The sequence below is a fragment of the Aquarana catesbeiana genome, linkage group LG02 (assembly GCF_042186555.1).
Source record: "Aquarana catesbeiana isolate 2022-GZ linkage group LG02, ASM4218655v1, whole genome shotgun sequence".
Classification (NCBI taxonomy): Eukaryota; Metazoa; Chordata; class Amphibia; order Anura; family Ranidae; genus Aquarana; species Aquarana catesbeiana.
In genome coordinates, this window is record NC_133325.1 from 121,693,766 (window position 1) to 121,717,332 (window position 23,567).

The 23,567-nt window shown below is 46.4% G+C and overlaps 1 protein-coding gene across 2 annotated transcripts in view; it reads left to right on the forward strand.

Moving 5' to 3' along the window:
- Nucleotides 1-23,567, forward strand: part of ATP8A2 (ATPase phospholipid transporting 8A2) — a 1,045,467-nt gene that overhangs the window by 378,560 nt on the left and 643,340 nt on the right. For both annotated transcript variants that reach the window (XM_073613412.1, XM_073613413.1), the window contains exon 22: nucleotides 22,389-22,528. In XM_073613412.1, the coding sequence (XP_073469513.1) occupies nucleotides 22,389-22,528 (140 nt within the window). The remainder of the gene's footprint in view (nucleotides 1-22,388; nucleotides 22,529-23,567) is intronic.

A 23,567-nucleotide genomic window follows, 5' to 3' on the forward strand; every position in this document is an offset into this window, starting at 1 on the left:
TTACCCTCCTGTTCCAAAGAGTAGCTACATGTGCTTATTAGGACAGCAAGACGTGTCCCCGAGAATCAGTGACACATCTCCCCATCATCAAACTCCTTGTGATCCTGTATGTGATTTGGCTGACTGTGTTTAGCTGTGCATGTGTGGTTAACTCCTTCCTTCCATTCTTCGTATTAGGAAAAGGAAAGACCAACACTTGTAAGGCAGTACATTTTCAATAAGATGATTAGAAGCACCCATTATTCCTCCCTAGGCAAGCTCTACTATGACATAGGGCCATGTTTGGTATAGCAAAGTATCTACAAGATGGGGGGCATGGCCAGGAGCGGCACGTGAGCGGACGTGTCTCACTGAGCTCCCTCTTCAGATCCTGCATTGATCCTCTTCCCAGCTGGTAAAAACACCAGAAACAGCTTTGTTACCCTGGGACATCCTCCGCTGACCCACCCGGACCTGAAACAGAGTACCGAGGGGGCCATGATGACCCGCAAGCAAACGGAAACAGGCGGCCCGCCAGAAATCCAACATGGCGCCGCAGCTCCTCTATCCCAGCGAGCACGAGACACAGACAAGCCTAAGGATGCGGGTAAGACCCCTAAAACACCTAAGGGCACTGTGAAGGACCCCCCTCGAGACATGCTGTGCTACACCAAAAAACTGACAAGTGCTGCGGAGCAGGGAGGGGGGGGACGATATGTTAGCCACTCCGGCCATTTTTCAACCACAGCCGGAGGATGCATGGTCTGCACAAGCCTCCTCATGACACTGATCAGCCATCCCCAGACACAGAGGAGGATTAGGAGGGAGATGAGGGAGAGCAATCCACCCTGACTGCAATCCTGAAAGCAGTACACAGATGCACAGAGTCAGTACACACTCTCCAGGACCACTTTGGGGGTCTCAAAGAAGAGCTGGGCTTCATTAGACATGACCTGCAGAAAACCAGGGAACTTACCACAGCTGCTGAGGGCCTCATTAGTTATCTTGAGGATAAGCTGACTCCGCTCCTCAGAGATACGCAAATTACCGCCAGGACTGCTAGGGCGATCAAACTTAAGTCGACATTGAGAATCGTTTGCGTAGAAACAACATACGCATTGTGGGGCTCCCCGAGAAGACGGAGGGTAGGGACCCCACGGAGTTCGTGGAAAGATGGCTCCTGGAGATCTTTGGAATGGAGGTGTTTACCCCACTATACTCAGTTGAGCGGGCACACAGAGTCCCGTCCCAGGCACTCATAGAATTCTAGAACTGCCTTGCCATATCTCATATACGTTTATGCTGACAAATGAGTGTGTTACTGATTCTTTCTTGGAACGTTAGAGGTCTACAGAGCCCCCTTAAATGCACTATGGTGTCCACCATTCTTAAAAAACACTCCCCTGCCATATATGCCTTACAGGAGACGCATCTCGTGCCAGACTCGCTGCCCTGTGTACACTACTCATGGGTGGGATGGGCGTACCACTCTACTCACACCTCGTATTCTAGGGGTGTGAGTATCCTGGTGCACCGCACGGTTGATTTTCAATTACTGGATAAGTTGATAGATGCTGAAGGGCGATATGTGATTTTGTTGTGCAGGATTTACCAGTTGAAATGCATACTTGCTGCCTTATATGTACCACCGCCTTTCAGTTTGGAGGTGCTGAGAACAATGTTGACGTACCAGCTGGGCAGCCCGGACGTTCCTTTTATTGTAGTGGGAGACTTGAATTGCTATATGTACCCAGCTTTGGACAAACATCCGCCTCCAGCGAATAGCCGCAAAGTTGCTCGAACGGCATTGCGGAAATTCACGGAGGAGGTCGGATGGATTGATCATGGCGGGGCCGCAACCCACAGCAAAAACAGTTCTCTTGCTTCTCCAAAACACACCTAGGATTGACTTTTGCCTATGCTTTCTCCAGACGGCACACCTCCTGCAGGACATTAAATACCTGGTGAGGAGTGTGTCAGACCACTCGCCCCTGGTGGTATCCGTATTGGCTAAACCGGTCACGGATTTGCCCAGGGCTCCGTGGAAACTGAATGCATTCTTGCTCAATCTGTTCCCCGCCCCAGAACGGATATCCGAGGAGATTTCTGAGTTCTGAACAAGACATGTGGAACACCCCGATCTAAATTTAACTTGGGATACATTTAAAGCATTTCTTAGAGGCCTACTTATCAATGAGGTAAATGGGGTGAAATCCAAAACAAGTGCCCAACAGGAGCAGGCTGCCCGGCTGGTCGGTCGATTGAAGGCGGAGTTTGTAGCGGACCCGTCTGATGTCTCAAGGGAAGCCTGGCTAGCGGCCCAGGAGGTGGCTGACAGGATTACTGGATCTGTAGCGGACCAGAAAAGGTTTTTCAACAGGCTAGCTTTCTATGGAGAGGGGGAACAGACGGATAGGCTGCTGGCAAAAATAGTAAGGGCTTCCCAGACTTCCCCATCCATTGTTGCCTTATGCTCAGAGGGGGGGATGCTGGTAAATACCCCTGACCTTATCATGCAGACACTAGTGGGGTTTTACTCGGATCTGTATAGGTCTCGGGTGGACTACTCACCGGCTGACCTACAGGACTATTTACAGGGTATCGAGCTTCCCAGTCTAATGGACACACAGAGATCACTTTTAGATGCTCCTATCAAGATAGAGGAATTACAGGAGGCGTTTAGCCTTTTCCCTAATTTTAAGGCCCCAAGGGATAATGGTCTTACCATGGAATTATTTAAGCAATACGGAAGTAGCATCCTGTCACAATTACTCAAGGTACTCATTTGGCCACGGAGAACCAACGCTTACCTGAATCCATGTCTAGGGCCAATATCGTCCTTATTCTCAAACCAGGCAAAGACCCTTTAGATCCGGGGTCTTATAGACCAATATCCTTACTACAAAGCGATATAAAAATCCTGGCCAAGGTCCTGGCAATAAGCCTTAATAGAGTCATCTCCAGCATTATCCATTCGCACCAGTCGGGTTTTATGCCCCAAAAGTCCACTGCCATTAACCTTCATAGACTTTTCCTAAACTTATTGACGAGATCAGACAATGAGGGAGATAGGGCACTGCTGTCGTTAGATGCTCATAAAGCATTTGACAGTATAGAGTGGCAGTACCTTTGGGCGGTCATGGGCAGATTTGGCTTTGGCAAAAGGTTCCTATCCTGGGTTCAGTTGCTCTACTGTTCACCACAGGCGGTGATACAGGAGGCAGGACATGTATCCTTACCTGAGCTACATAGAGGTACCCGGCAGGGGTGCCCACTGTCCCCCCTCCTCTTCACCATCACCATTGAGGCCATGGCAGCCCAAATTAGGGCCTACCAGCGTATCAAAGGCTTCCAATATGAAGAAATCCACAAGAAACTTGTGCTATACGCAGACGATACTATGCTGTTTCTTGGGGACACAGACAACTCCCTCGAGGAGGCTATGTCCTTGATGAGGTTCTTCGGGGTTTAGTCGGGGCTTGTGATCAACTGGTCCAAGTCTTCTCTCATGCTGCTGGATACAAATCCGGACAGCGAGACGCAAGATGTTCACGGGGTGCCGGTTACATCCAGCTGTGTCTGGGTATACAGGTCACTCCTGAACCCAGACACATCTCACTTAACTTATCCCCTCTTACTAATAGGATTTGAGATGGAGCCAAAATCTAGTCCAGCCTTAAAATGTCCCTGGTAGGACGGGTAAATTCCTGTACATGTTCCACAATACCCCTATGGTGATCCCCCTTAAGGTGTTTCGCATAGTCAACTCTATATTTAGTGCCTTTTTATGGCTTAACAAGCCCCCACGGATTAAACTTGAACAATTACAGAAGACCAAGGAGAGGGGAGGCCTTGTGCTCCGGCGCATGCGCAACGTGACCCTTGGGCTGGCCTATAAAGTGGCTCTGGTGCTCAGTCAAATTGCTCGTTTGTCTTCAGCTTCCTGTTATACCTTGATCCTGTTACCCGTACCTGATTGCCTGCTGTGACCCGGATTGATCTTGACTCTTCTGCTCTTCTCCTGGACCTGACCCTTGGCCTGTTTAAACGGACTCCGCTTGTCTCCTGTGTTTGACCCTCTGCCTGTGACCCGGACCTGCCTCCTGTCTCCTTGCCTTGACCCTCTGATTGTTACCTGGACTTGCCTTGTGTCTCCCAGACACCATACCTCTTTGTGCTATCCACTCCCTGTACCACCTCCAGGGGGCAGACTGCGCTTAGTCGCAAGGGTGAACCACTCTTGGCATCTCTGCCTCGGTAAGTACTCCCCTGATAGTACAAACCAGCCATGTCAGAGGCCGACAGAGCGCGTTCCCCCTTGAGATCCTGTGCCAGCAGGTGTCGGAACTTACTGATGCAGTTCAGAAATTACAAGAAGGCTATACCCAAATTGGTGGTCGTCTCCAGCAACTTTCCGGGCCCTCCGCACCACCTACCTCCGCTCCTGCACCCACCAGTGGGGCCTCCTCTTCTCAAGTCTCATCTAACCCTACAGTAATCATGGCTGCCCCGAAACCTAGGGTCCCCACACCGAAGCGATTTTCTGGCGATTGCAAAAAGTTCTGAGTCTTCAAAAATGCCTGTTCTTTGTATTTGGCTCTCCAGCCCAGGACTTTCTCCTCTGAGGTGGTAAAAGTGGGCTTTATTATCTCTCTCCTGGCCGATGAACCACAAGCCTGGGCCCACAGCCTGATGGAACAGAGGAGCCCTGTGTTAAATACAGTTGATACCTTCTTTGAAAGTATGGGACAACTTTACAATGACCCCCAATGCATGGCCACAGCCGAAGCTACCTTACATAACTTGTCTCAAGGGCGAAGTCCGGTTGAGGACTATACGGTTGAGTTCCGGAAGTGGTAGGCTGATACCGGCTGGAACGAGCCTGCCCTTAAGTACCAATTATGCCAACGGTTGTATGAAGCTCTTAGAGATGAGCTGGCCAGGATGGAGACTCCTGCTACTCTGGAGGATTTGATCCAAGCAGCCACCAAATTGGACAGGCGCATGCGGGAGCCGGGCTCAGAGCGCTTCCTCGTCCCAGCTGGATGCTTCCTAAGCCGGCTCCCATCCATCCGCCTTTTACGGCTTCTCCAGCCTCCACCACTTCTGAGGTCGAGCCCATGCAATTGGGATTGGTCCGTGCTTTTCTCACCCCAGAAGAAAGACTACGCAGGCGTCAGGCCAACCTGTGCCTTTACTGTGGTGGTACTGGACATTTCCTTCGCACCTGCCCTGTGAGACCTAGTAAGTCCTTCTCTCAAGTTGTCATGTACTATCAAGTCTCTAGTTTTTCACAGACTTATGTCACCCTCTTTTTCTCCCTACAGTTAACGGAAAAGGAAACCCGCCTGCCAGCCATAGTTGATTCTGGAGCGTGCAGCTGCTTCTTGGATGCTTCACTAGCTGCTAGTCTACATATTCCTCTTGTGACTAAAAAACAAAGCTTCCAGGTACACCTGGCAGATGGGTCTCTTACCCCCTCTGGACTTATCACCCAAGAAACAAGACCCATTCTTATCACCACAGACTTCGCTCATCAGGAGTTCCTGCGCTTTGACATTATTCCGTCTCCTATGTTTCCCATCATCCTGGGGCTCCCCTGGCTACAGGCACATGAACCTCAAATCAATTGGAAGAAGAAAGAAGTCTCCTTTTCCTCCCAATACTGCTCCCAGCACTGCTTCCTCTCAGCTCCAGCCTCTTGCCCCACTATTGTACCAGTACCTGACAGCTTTCGGCATGTACCTCCAGTTTACCTTGAGTTTAAAGATGTCTTCGACAAACAACAGGCTGACCATCTACCACCTCACCAGTCCTACGACTGCCCCATTGATCTCTTACCAGGCTCTGAAGTCCCTTTTGCCCGCATTTTCCCGTTATCTGAAACTGAATTAAAGGCTCTCAAATCTTACATTGACGAAAACCTGGAAAAAGGTTTTATCCGTCCTTCCTCATCACCGGCTGGAGCCGGCATCTTCTTTGTAGAGAAAAAAGATGGCTCTCTCAGACCCTGCATAGACTACATAGAATTAAATAAAATTGCCATTAAAAACTGGTACCTGCTTCCTCTTATCCCCGAGTTATTCCAACGCTTTCGATCTGGCCGAGTCTTCTGCAAGCTAGACCTTCGCGGGGCCTACAATCTTTTTTTTTTTTTTGATCAAACGAAAAGTTTATTGAGCATAAATGTCAATACAGGTTATTAACAACGGATTACAAAGTGCAATATGTTTCAATGTTATGCATAGTGTTCAGTTCACAGAATTTTAAACATGTCATTATGGCTTAAATTCAGGTATCAAATATTGTCATACACGTGTAAAAGGTAGGTTGCTTAGGGAAAGGCTGGGTCTGTGCAACAACAGTTTCACCAAACAAAAAAGTCATAGAACAAGAAAAGTAAAAACAGAAGAGGTGGGACACAATTGGTACTAGTCAGTGCATGTGGAAGCCTCATTTATCCACCTGTCCCATATTCTGTGGTATTTGCCCGGGCAGCCACAATGGGTATACAAAACCTTCTTGTAGGGGAGGGTAAGATTCACAGCCCTCTTCCATTGTTGCATGGTAGGGGGGTGGGCCAAAGCCACTGTTGGGCTATCTGCATTCTGGCTGCAAAAAGGGTTTCCTGCAGGAATATTGATAGATACTTTGCTTCCTCTGAGATGGGAAGAAGGCCAAGCAGGCACTGATGTGGGCATAGTGTTAGGGGGCAGCCCATGCAGTCATGGAGAAATTTGACAATGTGTGACCAGTAGCATTTGATAGATGGACAGGACCATATAAGGTGATAAAAGGTACTGGGGTTGTCGCTGCAGCGGGGACAGGCTGGATCAGTATCTGGCTTATAGAGATTCGTGCTGGAGTGAGGTATGACCTATGCAGGATATAAAGTTGGGTAAGGCGGTCCGATAGTTTAGGAGACACCTTCGTGCTAGTCAGAAGAATTTCTTCCCACTGTTCGTCGTTTATTTCACCAGTGTCAGTCTCCCATTTGGCTCTCAAGTGTTGCGTATGGGTGATAGCTGAGGGTATGAGTAGGCTGTTATACAGGTTGGATATCAGTTTTTTGGGGTCGGCACCTAGAGCTATATCTGCGAAGGTCACTATTTCCAGATTGGGAATGGAGTCGTCAAATTGGGATTGGAGGGCGTGACGGACTTGAAGATATCGAAAAAACATATAATTGGGAAGAGCATATTCTTCCTTTTAGGGTCTGAAATGTTTTAACTGCTCCTCCGGATATGAGTTGGGAGAGGTAGATGACTTTATAAATAATCCACAGTTTATAGTCTGGGATGGACAATAATTCAGGGAGCTGGGGATTGTCCCAGAGTGGTGTGTGGGCATGTATGGAAGGGGCCCCAATGGTGGTAAGGGCGCGCTGCCAAATTTTGCTGTGGTGTTTTAGCATGTGGTTCCCACCCGTGAGGCGAGACATCCCTCTGTGTTTACAAAAATTATCTGAAATGGATGGTCCACTACATCTGTCGCAGATGTGCATACCAAAGCCGAGTAACGAAGTTTGTCATGATTATTTCAATAATAGAAATGGGACAATTGGGAAGCCATATAATAAAATGTGAGGTCAAGGGTGGCCGTACCCCCAAGGTGAGTGGGGCACTTCAATGTCTGCCATGATAATTTGTGTCGGGAGGAGCCCCGTATAAAGGTATTGAGTATAGTTTCCAGGGATCTAAATATGTGGGTCAGGATATGTAGGGGGGCGTGCCAGAATAGGTATAATAATTTAGGAAGGAGGATCATTTTCACTAAATTAATGCGACCCATTACACCGAGAGGGAGCCTAGACCATATTTGCGTTTTATTTTTAAGGAGAGCGTACATTGGTTCGATGTTGAGGCGCACGTAATCCGTGAGGGAGCGCGAGTATTGTATGCCTAAATATTTGATCTGGTTGGTCCTGACCAGTGAAAGGGTGGCCTGAGTGTTTGTTGGGACAGAGATATCTATGGGAAGTATTTGGGATTTTGACCAATTTATTTGGAGTCCCGAGAAGGTTCCGAATTGTTGTATGAGTTGTAGTGCTGCTGTTAAGGAGGGACCTGCGTCTGACAAATAGAGGAGCATATCGTCAGCATATAAACTAATTACTTCTGTCAGTTGGCCCAAACGGAGACCCTTGATATCGGGGTGTGACCTGATGGCGATGGCTAATGGCTCAACGGCCAGCGCGTACAGAAGAGGGGATAAGGGGCAGCCCTGTCGTGTACCTCTAGATAGTGCAAAGGGGGTGGACGTTTTACCGTTGACCTGGAGTAGGGCAGTGGGAGCCTGGTATAGGAGTTGGATCCACCTGATAAATCTGGGTCCGAATCTGTGTAAACACTCCCACAGATAGCTCCACTCCACGGAGTCGAACGCCTTAGCGGCGTCGAGGCTGACCACCACCCGGGAACCAACGTCATCGTGTGTAGCTTGTAAGTTTGTGAATAGTCTTCTTAAGTTGAATGCTGTGTTCTTATTAGGCATAAAGCCTGTTTGGTCGGCGTGGATGAGGCTGAGTATGGCTTTGTTGAGTCTCAGGGCGAGGATCTTGGCGAGGATTTTTACATCTAATTGGAGAAGAGATATTGGGCGATAAGATTCAGGGTAAAGGGGGTCTTTGCCAGGTTTGGGAATAAGGACAATTAATGCCTCATTCATAGTGCGTGGGAGTGTGCCCGAGTCGAAGATGTGTGAGTATAAAGATTCCAGTTTGGGTATAAGAACTTCTTGGAAGTGGAAATAGAATTCCAACGGGAGCCCGTCAGAACCTGGGGCCTTTGACGCTGGTAAGTTCGCAATAGCCTCCCCGATACACTCTTCGGTGATGGGTGCCTCAAGGAGATCTACTTGGGAGGCCGTGAGAGTGGGGAAATTGATACTATGTAGCAGGAGGCGCAGCTCCTCTAGGGGACGGTCGGTTTTAGAGGTGTAGAGATCAGTGTAAAACCTTTGAAACTCATGGGCTACCTGGTCAGGGTCTGTATTTACGACTCCATCTTGCGAAAGGAGCCGGATCACGACAGGGGGTGTATTATCAAGGTACGCCATATAGGCAAGTATTCTACCCGCCCGCTCCCCATGCTCAAACACCCTCTGTTTGCTAAAAAATATGTCCTTTTTGGCCTTTTCATAGTGTAAGTGGTCCGTGAGCCTGGATTGTAAGCGAAGCTGAGCCGAGTTAGAGGGTGTGGGATCTGCAAGAAAGTTTCGTTCAAGAAGATTTAAGTGTTCCTCAGCCTGCTGGAGGATAATTTTGAAGGAGGCTTTGTATCTATTTATGTGGGTGAAAAGGGTCAGGCGGGCATGGGACTTGAACATCTCCCATACTGTCCCAATCGAAGTCGATCCTTGATTTGACAAAAAGTAATAAGACCACTCGCGCTGTATAATCTCGGTATCCGTAAGGATAGTGAGCCAGAATGGGTTCAGCCTCCACCGGCAGGCTGGCGGAGTGGAGGGCAGTCGCAGTTTGTTCCAGTAGGGTGAGTGGTCCCTAAGGACCCTCGCACCAAATCCTACTTCAAGGAGCTCTAGGATCAGGGCTGGGGTAAGCAGTATCATGTCTATATGAGACATTGCGGACTGTGAGGGCGTGAAGCAGGAGTATGCGGGTGTGTTAGGATGTTTAAATCGCCATGTGTCGGTCAGGGGGAATTCTGATAAGAATCTGCCGAACCTAGTGAGGGCCGGTCCGTCCGGTGGCATTGCTGATGAGCGAAGTCTGTCCAGCCTAGGGTCAATCACTGTGTTGAAGTCGCCCAGCCACACAGTTGATACTGTCGGGTGTTCAGTCATCAAGGTCAGCCCCTCTTTGAGAATGGCAAACTGGAATGGTGGAGGTATGTGAAAGAGGCCAGCAAAAGAATCTTGAGTCCCCCCACCGTGGCGTGTAAGAAAAGGAACCTTCCATGCTGATCCGACCGCAGACCATGAAGCTGGAATTGGGTCGTTTTGGCAATTAGGATTGCTATCCCCCTGGAATTGTTGGTGAATGGGGCCTGATACATCCAGCCCACCCAAGGTTTTTTGAGCGACAGCTGCATTTGCCCTGTGATATGGGTCTCCACAAGCACCGAGATATCCGCTCGTATGCGTTTGAGGTGGGACAGTGCAGCAAGTTGTTTAGTTTTGTCTCGCAATCCCTGCACGTTCCACGTGACAATTTTTAAAAAAGAGGCCATCCCAGCATTGAGGGGGCGGTTTTAAGTGTAGTCGGATCAGCATGAAATGGCCCATACATAAACATACCATACAAAGAGCCAGAACATATAATGATGCAGAATGAGATTCAAGGGCCACAAAATATAGTACAATGAGTCCCCGCGAACTGGTAAAAAGAGGTCGCATGGTGACCACCACCATTCCGCGGGGAGCCATACAAATGAGTATCCCAAGCAATCTTGATAATGGCAAGCATTGTAAAAAAACAGAACTTTGCCTACTCTGGACCAGCGTGGCAAGGCAAACTCGTAGCACCCCTCCACGGCCGTGGGGGCTGCAGCTGGCCAGGGAATCATTACTTTTTACGGCTGCAGGAGGGAACCCGATCCGATCGATATAGGAGAAATGGTACATCCGGGTGAATCAAAAAGAGGGTCGGGCATCCCCCTGGGCGCCGTGGGGGGCGAACAGTAGTCAACAGAAGGGCACGGCGGTGCTGAACAGTTAAGCATCCGATCTTGCAAAGGGGTGTGAGAGATTAATTGAGCCCGGCTGGGTAGATGGCTCTGGTGCGAGGCCAAGTAACTGTGCAAGAAACAAAGATGGCGTTACGTGGATAACTTGTTGGATAGAAGGGGGGAGGCAAGCAAAGTGTGAGGAAGTCAGTTGGGGTGACAAATGCCAGGGTGTTGAAAGTGAAAAAGTAAATGTAAACTCACTGTTCCGGTGGCGTAGGTCCTCGGGTTGAGGACTAGAGTAACTTCTAGTGCGGATCAGCAGGGCGATGGAGAGTGTTGTAGGCGGCTATAACACCGGGCCTGCCGCCGCACGATGTTCCAGCCAGGAGATGACCGCCGAGGGATCCTCAAAAAAATAGGCCTTTCCGTCTCGGATCACACGGAGGCTTGCAGGGAACAACATTGCGTAGGTTAAATGATGGTTTCGTAGTTGTCGATTGGCCTCTGAGAATTGCGCCCGCTTCTTCTGAACTTCTGCGGAAAAGTCGGGGAATACTGCAATGTGGGCTTCTCCGAAGGGTATGTTCCCTTTCTCACGTGTGTGGCGGAGGACAGTATCTCTGTCGCGGTAGTTCAGGAGCTTTGCGTTGAAGGTTCTCGGAGGGGCTCCAGAGGGTGGGGGACGCGCTGCCAACCGATGCGCGCGCTCCACCACAAAGGTGGAGGAGAAGGCCTCTCTACCAAATGTGGAAGTTAGGAGGTTCTCTAGGAACGTGGGGGGGTCGATGCCTTCCGTTCTTTCCGGTAACCCCACAAATCGGAGGTTGCATCGGCGTAGCCTGTTCTCCATATCGTCCTGTCTACTCAGGACTGTGTTGAGTTGGTATTGTAATCTCTCCGTAGTGATCTGCAGTGGAGGTATTTCATCTTCCGCTTGCCCGATCCTGCGTTCTGCTTCGGTCACTCTCTCTCTTAGTTTGTGGATATCTTGACGGATTAAAGAGATGTCAACTTTAACTTCCTCTATCTTAGATGTGAGGGTTGTTTGGCAAAGGGATACAGCTTCCAGGATTCGGGCCGTATCACCCGACTGCATAGTCTCTTCCCCTACGGCTGAGGTGGCGCCAACTTCATTCACAGGATCCTGCTCCTCATGGCGGTATTTATCCAACTTTCCAGTCGTCCCTGTGGTTCTCTTGGGTGGCGACATAGTCCCAGGAGTAGCCACAGGTATCCGAAGCAGGTATTGCTGGTTTTGGGGGTGATTTGGCCCCGGAGGATAGAGATAAAGGATAAATTTGGCCGGAGCTCTCACACCACACTCCTTACTCCATGCGGCTTCAGGCCACGCCCCGCGGGGCCTACAATCTTATTCGGATCCGGGCTGGCGATGAGTGGAAAACTTCAGGTCCAGGTTTGGGCATTACGAGTACCTGGTGATGCAGTTTGGGCTCTGCAACGCCCCGGCCACCTTCCAGCACCTGGTAAATGACATTTTTCGGGAATACCTTGATGACTTTCTAGTCGTTTACCTGGATGACATTCTTATTTTTTCTGCCACTATTGAACTGCACCAAGTACATGTTAAACTGGTCCTTGCAATCCTCAGGAGACACAAATTGTATCTCAAAGCAGAAACATGTGAATTTGAAAAGACGATGGTACAGTTCCTGGGATTCATCATCTCCACCAACGGGGTCGCAATGGACCCTCAGAAGGTTAAGGCAATCCAGGAGTGTCTGGCTCCTGTGAATAAAAAAGGAGTACAACAATTCATAGGGTTCTCAAATTTTTACCTGATATGTATTGCTGGCTTCTCATCTATTGTAGGACCTATCATCCAGCTTACACGTCAACATAGTCGTTTTCAGTGGTCCTTGGAAGCCCAGGAAGCTTTTACCAAATTAAAAGCCCTATTTTCTTCCGCATCAATCTTACGGCATCCAGATCCAGCCCTGCCATTTGTACTAGAAGTTGATGCCTCTGAAACTGCCACTGGAGCCATCCTATCCCAAAGGCAGGGCACCAAGGCCCTCCTGCACCCTGTAGCCTTTGCTTCCCGGAAATTAAGTGCACCTGAGAAAAATGATGATGTTGGCGATAGGGCGTTGTTGGCCATCAAGTTTGCTCTGGAAGAGTGGAGGTACCTACTAGAGGGGGCATCCCATCCTGTCATGATCTTCACAGACCATAAAAATCTGGAGTACCTCAGGACAGCCAAGCGTTTAAAACCCAGACAGGCCCAGTGGGCTCACTTCTTTTCCAGATATAATTTCCACATTTCATACAGACCCGGCTCAAAAAATGGAAAAGCAGATGCACTATCTCGGATGTTCCACGATACCTTTCAGGTAGCTGAAACCAGTACCATTTTGTCTCCACAAAATTTTTGTTTGATCACGCAAACACCTGGTGACCACCATTAAATCTGCATCCAGTCATTGTTCCGACCCTGAAATGTCCTCTTTGGAGAAACATGATGACCTACTCTGTGCCCGAGGGAAAATTTTTGTCCCGCTCGAGATAAGACCTCTCACCCTAAGGACTTTTTATGACCACAAACTGGCAGGCCACTTCGGGACACTAAAGACTGCCGAATTGGTTTTTCGTTCTTTTTGGTGGCCGGGCTGGAGACAAGACCTGTAAAGACTATCTTGCTTCTTGTATTCCATGCCAGCGCAATAAAGGGTCAAACACGAAGTCTTGGAGACTAATAAAACCTCTACCCATCCCTGAACGACCGTGGGCAGAAATTTCCATGGACTTCATTGTAGACCTACCTCCCTTGGGGGGGGTTCACCACTATCCTTGTCACCATTGATCGACTTTCAAAAATGGCACATTTTCTGCCCATGGTGGGTACTCCCTCTGCCTCAGCTACAGCTGATATCTTCTTCAACGAAGTTATTAGACTTCATGGCGTACCTGACAGCATAATCTCAGATAGAGGTGTCCAATTTACTTCCAAGTTTTGGAAAGAGCTCTTTAAATCCCTGGAAATAAAGATTTGTCTCTCCTCTGCATACCACCCTCAGAGCAACGGCCAGATGGAGAGAACGAACCAAACCCTGGTGCATTATGTCCGCTGCTTTTATTCCGACTCTCAAGATGACTGGTCCACTCTCCTGCGTACAACAATTACATTCATACTGCCACTAACCAAACACCTTTCTGGTCAAATTTTGGTTTTCGCCCTTCATTTCTCCCAAATTCCTTTCCTGAGATGTCTGTCCCTGCTGTACAAGACCAGGTAGCCTCCATTCAGCTGAACTTTCGGAGAATTCAGGAAGCTATGCAAAAGGCCCAGGATGACTACAGTAAATACTACAACAAAGGAAGGAAGGAGAATCCTGTCTTCAAGGTGGGTGAAGAAGTGTGGCTATCAGCCGTTAACCTCAGATTGCCAATCCCATCAGGGAAATTAGGGCCAAAGTTCATAGGCCCCTTCAAGATCAAAAGAATGATCAACCCTGTAGCCTTTGAACTAGCCTTACCCAACTCTTATAAAATACATCCAGTATTTCATGCATCCCTTCTGAAGCCTGTTGTTCCTAGCCCTTTCCCTGGCAGAAAGAAACCTCCTTCTCCACCAGTTCTAGTTGATTGAGAAAGTGAAATTGAAGTGGAAAAAATATTGCAGGAAGAGGGGAAGACAGCTCCAGTACTTAATTCAGTGGAAGGGGTATCCCCCTGAGGACAACTCCTGGGAACCTTCTAAAAATTTGCATGCCCCACGTTTGATCCAGACCTTTCATCAAGAACATCCAGAATTGATGTCCAGTTTAGGTGTCCAGAGGCCACCCCTTGCGGGGGGGGCACTGTCAGGAAAATAATCCTTCCAGGCGCTTCAGCTGTGTTCCTGCGCGCATGCACGGCGGAACAGCGCTCATGCGCATTCGCAGCCCGGCGCTCCTGCTCACGCGCATGCGCACTGGCGCGCGCCCAACGTGACCCCTGGGCTGGCCTATAAAAGTGGCTCTGGTGCTCAGTCAAATTGCTGATTTGTCTTCAGCTTCCTGTTATACCTTGATCCTGTTACCTGTACCTGATTGCCTGCTGTGACCTGGATTGTTCTTGACTCTTCTCTTCTGCTCTTCTCCTGGACCTGACCCTTGGCCTGTTTAAACGGATTCCGCTTGTCTCCTGTGTTTGACCCTCTTCCTTGAGTCCCGGACCTGCCTCCTGTCTCCTTGCCTTGACCCTCTGCTTGTGACCTGGACTTGCCTTGTGTCTCCCAGACACCATACCTCAGCCTGTGATTGAATATACAGACTTTCTGTGTTTGACCCTCAGCCTGGTTCTGGACTTCCTGTTTACCTTACTCCAGCAAGTCATCCCATCTGCCAGTTTCTGCAGAGCTGCTCATCCCTGCAAGGACTACCACGCAAGTCTTCTCCTGTCTACTGGGTAGCCTGTGCCTCTTTGTGCCATCCACTCCCTGTACCACCTCCAGGGGGCGGACTGCGCTTAGTCGCAAGGGTGAACCGCTCTCGGCATCTCAGCCTCGGTAAGTACTTCCCTGATACCCTGGATTTATTACCTGCTACAGGTAATTTGCTAGAGCATATTGCCCGCACTATGGTGGAAGGGCAAGAGATAGCAGGGGAGAGTGTAGACTTTGACCCCATTAGGGCCCTTATGTGTCATGCTACTGGAATGACTGATGTTGCTGTGGGATTAGAGGCCCTGGCGTACGCTAAATCCAACAAAAGATTCCCGACATATGTACTCATGCAAAAAGTATGGAATAAGCTCAGGCAGCTACAGGCCTTAGATGGGTTTACCAGTTACAGTCCGATATGGGCCAATGGACATTATGAGGAACTGCAGCTGTTGGAGTGTGGGAGCGGTTTTGTCTCCCCCCCAATTGATGCTTTTTTATTACATGCAGCTGCAACATGCAGTAGCAGCGCAACTCGCCGGGGCTCCGTGGGTTCTTTCTCCGTCCCCTGTATTCCATTACATGGCGGAGGTGTCCCTGTTCAGGGGCTTTATATCCAGATGCTACTCCATGCTCCTCCATACTCATCTGGAGAGCTTCTCCTCCATCTCAGGGGGCAGCGAATAAGTGGGAAAGGGATGTGGGTACCTTTGAGGAAGAACAGTGGGAGGGGGCGCTACAGGCGGTACAGCTATGCTCCCTTAATGTAGCCCAACGACTGTCCCAGCTGTATATCGTCCTTAGAGTTCACTATACACCGGTCAGATTGCTTAAAATGGGGATGAGGCCAGACTCGCACTGCTCTAGTTGTCTGAGTGACCACGGTGATCTCATGCATCTGTTATGGCGCTGTCTCAAGCTGCATCGGTTCTGGACAGGCGTCGTGTCCACGATAAATAGAGCCTTTCAGGTCATGATATCGATGGATCCAGAGCCCTATCTGCTGGGGATTGTGGATGACATCCCCACCGGAGACGTTCAGAAGCAGGCCATTGCCAGAGCCTTGTTTCAGGCCCGCAAATTAATCATTAGGCACTGGAAGGCGGCTGACCCTCCTGTGCTGAAGGAGTGGCTGGCACAGATGGGGACACACTCTGGTTGGAGAAATACATCTTTCAACATTGGGGGCGTTCAAAAAAAATTGACAAACTACAAACTATGGTCACCCTGGCTGGATACCTTGGGCATATGGATAGGCAGTTGCTTTAATTTGCTCAGATAACACAGAGGTAAGGACAGGAGTGAGGGCTAATGGTGTATTTCTTTGGGTGTAAGAGGCAGACCTCATATGATGTGGTATATGTATCCCATGCTAATGAATATTGAGCGTTGTATGTGCTGACTGAACCACCGAACTATGTGTGTCCGGAATCTATGACAGTTGTTGTTATATCTTTGCAAATTATGTGAAGATTGTTGCTGGTATATCTTTGTAAACTGTAAAGTTTTTCTTTGTTTATGTTCCAATAAACTTTCTTGAGAAAGATAAAGTATCTACAAGATGTATTGTGTTCCGTTTTTATGTTTCTAGAGCTTTTGGTAAGGTGAAGCTCCTGTAGCACACTCTCTTAAAGCAGTAGTAAATTCTTTAAATAAAAAAAAAACAGACTTGCTCATAAAAGATATCCCTCCAGCGGTGCATTATCACTGCTGACAAGGCTTCCATATTCACCTGGCCTTCCTTCCGTGTTTGCAGACTCCGGCCGTTTGAATGGCCAAGCCGCAATGGTGTCACTCCCTCACATGGGCATGGGAGTCATGATCGCGGCACAGCGATCAGAGCTCTGGATTGATGGCTCATTCAGTGTGCCCTCACTTCAGAGTGCAGTGCGCCAATGACATCACTCACTGAAGATATTCTGAATATCTCCTAAACGGTGCACATTTAGGAGATATTCATTGTACCTACAAGTAGGATTTATTATAGGCTTACCTGTAGGTACAAGGTACAAGTGACCAAGTGGTGATTACTACCACTTTAAATAATATGTAACTTTCATATTATTCTCTCTATAATAGCACTCTCTCACTTAACGTCTAATGTTTGTCTTGCTCTCTCTTATAACGCTCAGCTCTTGTACCACTCTCTAAGGCAGCCCTTTTCAACCAGGATGCAGTGACACTCTTTTTGGATTCTTTAAGGGTGACTTGGCAAAATGCCTAAAATTTGCCCAAAAATTGTCAAAAAGCCAACGAGTGGATTAACCTGCCTATTTTTTTGTTACACAAAGCCACATTTTTCTATTGAAATAAAGGGGAAAAAGGGGTAAAAGCCCCGGGACTTTTAACAGAGTTCAAGATGAAGATAAGGTAAACATGAGATAACATCAATAAAATTAAATATTTTATTATACAAAAAATAAAAAACATGAGGACAATTGACCATCCATAACAAGGTTATAGGTTCCACTTTGTGGCATAACAACCAATAAATATCTTTGGTTGTTATGCCGCAAAGTGGAACCTATAACCTTGTTATGGATGGTCAATTGTAGGGCTGAAACAACTAATTGATTAATCGACAACTAATCGATTATGAAATTAATCGATTATTTTAATAATCGATTAATCGGCCAGCCGATTAGTTGGCCTGCATACAGAATGCATATTTGTTTACATATCAGGAAATACAGTGCAGCACACATCTTTACCTTGGACACCGTTAAAAGTCCCGGGGCTTGTTACCCCTTTTTCCCCTTTATTTCATTATATACATATTGGGATGTGGTGTTTTTTTCTTATCTATCTGCCATTTGAAATATTTTTGTTTTCACATTTTTCTATTGTGCATCAATACAACCATGGGCACCATGTGGGCCAGCTGCCAGCCTGAAGACATCCTTGTTTGCCCCTTCCCTGCCCCTCTCTATCATTACTGGTGTTACACTAGCTGAATGAGGGAGAGAAACTGAAGGAGAAGAGAAATGCTAGAATACTAGTGCTTAAAGTAGTATTGCTTTGTAAAAAGAAATCGCCTATAATGTTGGGTGTCCTGTGTGAATGCTGCTGCATTTTATATATAGCTAATAGTTTCGTTTTTTACATTTTCGAATGTAGTTCCTCAGGTTCCAGCACATTCTAAGGTAATTTGTAGCTCTCATATGACTTTTTAAAGGCTGCGACCCTGTTAGTTCCGCCACTGGTATCCCTAGTTTTTATTTTTGTTATTTTAATCAGTTTATTTTTTTACCATTTTATTTTATTTATTTATTTACAAAATCGTTTTATTTTTATTTATTTTTTAGGAGCCCCATTGGGGGGTGGGGGGGCTTTTGTGAAATATCAGGGGCCCTGGAATGTTTCACTTTTGAAACGGATAAACAGATCTAGTTCCGACACGGATGGCCAAAATCTACCCAGATGCATCGCCTCTCTGTTTCAGGAGGTGTGGCCAAGAGGGCACAATGCTCCACACCTGGTGGACATGTCCGAAGGTCAAGAGATTTTGGATAAGAATTTTTAACTTGGTTTATTCGGTGACTGGAGTGAACATACCTAAAAATGTTAAGACGGCATTATTTTCTGATCTCTCGAGCGAACTACCCAGGCATCTCAGATCCCTTATCTTTTTTATCCTCCTAGCAGCTAAGATAACCATAGCGCGAGCATGGAAAACCCCCCTGATAAATTTGGCATTAGTTAAAAACAAAATTTCTTGGATCATGATAAATGAAAAATTAACTAGTATCCTTCGCGACCAACAAGATAGATTTGAAAGGGTTTGGAACCCTTGGATTTTGTATCTCCAGTCGCCGTGAGGGGGGGGGGGGGTCAGCGGCCTGGAGCGTGGAGATCGTTTGCACACTCTACTTCTCCTTTTCTTTTCTTCCTCTTCTTTCTTTCCCCCTTTCCTTTTCTTTTCTTTCTACATACAAACTAATACTTTGTCCCCACAGTGGGGTTACCATACGCATGACATCGGGCTCTACAGTATATTAATCCTAGAGTATACTTAATACCTAAGTTTTCTGTTATAACCCCAAGTTGGGAAATTGAACTACATCACATGACAGTCCCTCTTCAGGGAATTTCACTGTAATATCTTCTATGTGTGTTAGGCGTCTTAGGTGCCTTAGCACAGTTATATAATGAGCCATTCACGCTAATTTGAGATTCACTATTGTAATATTACTGTTGACACAAAACCTGTATCAATGTGAACCTTGTTATCTGTTAAAATTTGATTTCAATAAAAACATTGGAAAAGAAACAGATAAACAGATAAAGGAAATTGAGGACACAGCCCTCAATCTCCTTCTCTGGAGCCTCAGCTGCACAGAATGATTGAACAGGAATAGCTCTATACAAAGCATCCTGTTGATTCACAAACTGAACCATAGTAAGTACAGTTTACTATGCCTCAGTTATGAATGAACAGAGTCAGTGATTGGTATGACTCTATTCATTATTCATCCTGAAAGCATCTCCCGCAGCAGCCAGCAACAGAAGGGAGGAGGGAGCCCGACTGTGCTTAGGGGGAAGAGGTAGGGGCCGGGGGAGTACACAGGAGCCCAATCACAGTGGGAGGCGAATAGGAGAGACAGTGGAGTGGCATGTAGAGGAACTGATCCCCTCTGTTTTCCTTCTGCAAAACGGAGATTGGTTCCTCTATATGCCTCCCCCGCCGCCTCTCCTATCCAGACATACAGGGGTCTGCACGGGCCCCTTGGAGCATGGGGCCGGGTTGCAATTGTGACCCCTGTACATATGCCACTGCTCTACCACATAAGATATTTAGTTGTTAATTATCTTATCATGGGATGTAAAGGTGCCAGCATTGCAGCATGTCAGATTTATGGTGAATGTGAGCAGTGACAAGAGGGTGGGATAAAGTATGTATAGCACATTTTCAAAGGAATCAATACAATTATTTCAGTCACCATTCGAAAGTGGCAACATTTTTGAGATTGACAAATGCAATACTGTACATATTATAACTTTAGTTTAACCTATTTAGACACAGAATTCCAGATGGCAGGGAATGCAACTAAATGTAATGAATGTGTGAGCAAATCTGTCTGGTTATCCTTCTTTATCAATAGAAGATCCTACATAGTCCAGGCAGAGAGGAAGCAAGCTGATCATTTTTGGTTTTAAAGAAAACTCGTTATAACAGAAGTTTGGGGGCTGCTATTGTTGATCCATATTCATCTGAAAGTGATGGAGGTTAATACTGATCTGTTAGATGTAATACTTTGGGGTTGATTTACTAAAGGCAAGTCCACTTTGCACTACATGCGCAAACTACACTTGAAATTGCACTGAAAGTGCACTTGTGTGGCTGACCTGGAACCTATTTGTCATACTGATCTAGAGTCAGTGATTCAAGGAATTGAAGGCAAAGGGGGTTGTTTACGAAAGGCAAATCCACTTTGCACTACAAGTGCAAACTACAATTGCAAAGTGCACTTGAAATTGCACTGAAAGTGCACTTGAAAGTGCAGTCGCTTTAAATCTGAGGGGTCGATCTGAAATGAGGGGAAGCTCTGTTGATTTTATCATCCAATCATGTGCAGGCAAAAATGCTGTTTTTTATTTTCCTTGCATGTCCCCCTCAGATCTACAGTGACTACACTTCCAAGTGCACTTTCATTGCACTTTCACGTGCACTTTGCACTTGTAGTTTGCACTTGTATGCAAAGTGGATTTGCCTTTCGTAAATAACCCCCATAGGGTCATCATAGCAACTAACATTTTCATAATTATTCAGCAATGGTGACCTCCATATTTGTCTTATGACATGTTTTGCTTAAGTAAGGAATATATTTATAGTTATTTCTTCTCTGTCAACCCCCAAATACGTTGCTGTTGGTGCAACATGAAAATTCCACATTGAAGCTAATGAGAATAGCATATAGTTCTAGCGGTGGCTGCATGGACAACACAGGAAAGATATCACCATAAGACTTAAACAGTAACAAATATATGCATTGGAACTGCAAACGTAACTAGAACTTTTCAAACTCTATGGGGGTTATTTACCAAAGGCAAATCCACTTTGCACTACAAGTGAAAACTACAAGTGCAAAGTGCACTTGAAATTGCACTGAAAGTGCACTTGGAAGTGCAGTCGCTGTAGATCTAAGGGGGACATGCAAGGGAAATAATAAACGGCATTTTAGCTTGCAGATGATTGGATAATAAAATCAGCAGAGCTTCCCCTCATTTCAGATCTACCCCTGAGATTTACAGCGACTGCACTTCCAAGTGCACTTTCAGTGCAATTTCAAGTGCCCTTTGCACTTGTAGTGCAAACTGGATTTGCCTTTTGTAAATAACCCCCAGTGTCTCATTGACTCAGCACAGAAAAGTAATAATTATTTTGCATGCAGCTCTTTAATTTTGAAGTTGATTTGCCTCACCGAGGCTCTGCTGTGATGGATGGTGGGCTTGGTGCCAGGAGAACTTCAGACCTTCACCTAGCAATGCACCTTTTTTTGAGCAGTTGCTGGCATCTTGTTGGCTCAGAGGTTTACACATCATCTCTGGTTAGCACCATTATGCCGCGTACACACGGTTGGATTTTCCGACGGGAAATGTTCGATGGGAGCTTGTTGTCGGAAATTCTGACCGTGTGTATGCTCCATCGGACATTTTCCGTCGGAATTTCCGACAAACAAAATTTGAGATCTGGATCTCAAATTTTCCGACAACAAAATCCGTTGTCGTAAATTCCAATCGTGTGTACACAATTCCGACGCACAAAGTTCCACGCCTGTTCGGAATCAAGCAGAAGAGCCGCACTGGCTATTGGCTATTTTTCTCAGCTCACCATACGTGTTGTACGTCACGCGTTCTTGGCGATCGGAATTTCTGACAAGATTTGTGTGACCGTGTGTATGCAAGACAAGTTTGAGCCAACATCCGTCGGAAAAAAAACATAGATTTTGTTGTCGGAGCGTGCAATCGTGTGTATGCGGCATTACACATTCATTTCATTTTGTCCAAGCACCAAATGGTGAGGATGGCTTTTCCATCTGGCTGTGACTTTAGTTGGAGTAAGTGCCTCTGTACACAGGCTTTTGTTTGCTTCAGAGCTGCTTTTTTCTCCATACTGAACAAGCCAAAGGGAATGCAAAATTAGTTTGAAGGAGGCCAAAAGTTTAGTCCCAGGTCAAATGCACATGTAAAGGAACTGAGATGGAACTTTAAAGCATCTCATGCTGATCTCAAATGCAAGCTAAATTTACCTAAAAGTGTGCTGCATTCTCCCAGCAACACAAGCCCTAATAATCCTTATATGTTGCCTGTTATAAGCCCTCATTGTTCTACATCTTTAACTGATTTTGGCGTCTGCTATAGATAAAATCTTAACATTTTAAAACTTTTTTTTTTTAAAGGATTGAGGACATTGTGCATTGCATACACTGACCTGGATGAATCTGAATACAAGGAATGGCTGAAAATTCAAAATGAGACCAGTGTCGTTTTGAAGGACAGGGCTCAGAAACTTGAGGAATGTTATGAACTTATTGAAAAGGTGAGCAGTGCATAAGTCATCGCTTTTTGACTCTCCAGCTGTGTCTGTACTACAAATCCCAGGATCCTCAGCCAACAGGTGGGAAAGGTTACATTCCCATGCAGTTGTGTATATAAGAAGCTTGTCAGTCTATGATATTTTACATTATTTGCAAAGCCAGTTTTTATTTTAAAAAAAATCAAAATATTTTCAATTATGGTGCCATTGTTTTTCTGTTTAAGAAAATATTTGCACTTCCACCCCAAACATCCCTTAATCCCTTAGATATTTTCTTACAGCGATTATCGTATGGTTATACCACAGGGGAAAACATACTGTGGCTATTATAGCAAATCATGACATCACCATGAACCTGATATTGTAGCTTTGGTGACACCCTAACCTTTTATTACTCCCTTGTAATTATGCCAGAAGAAAAACAGACTATCGACACTATCTACCATTCCCTTGAGCTTTGGGTTAAGCTGTGTGGACCAAGAGGGTTTCCTGAAAATATGAAACCAATTAATAACTTGTATGATGATCCCACATAATAGTTATGGATAGCTGACATTCAGAGCGGCTTAGCTGAGGTGAAACATATGGGTTATTGGAGGAAAGCAAAGGTTGTAGTGAGTGACTAATAAAGAAACTGTGGTTAAATTAGTGAGCCTGATGTGCTAATTTGGACCCATCTACCTAATAGATAATATAAGCCAGAACAACAGTAATGTTGCCAACAGGCTTGCAGTGGTCTTTCTTATACACTCATCCGACGTAAAATTAAGACCACTGACAGGTAGATGGATACCATTCATTATCTTATTACAATGACATCTGAAAGTTGGTGGGATATATGTGTTTTTTTTCCTCAGAAACAAGTTTATTAAAGAAACAAAGGTTACAATCATGTCATAGATTCCAGTTTCACCATATCACAGTGCTTTGCACATATCACATGCATTATATCTGATCATCTCTACACCTCGGTCTAGAGCTTGGTATTTCCAACGTGCATTTTCATTAGTATTATCACCCATCAACCTACATGTCCTGCTGC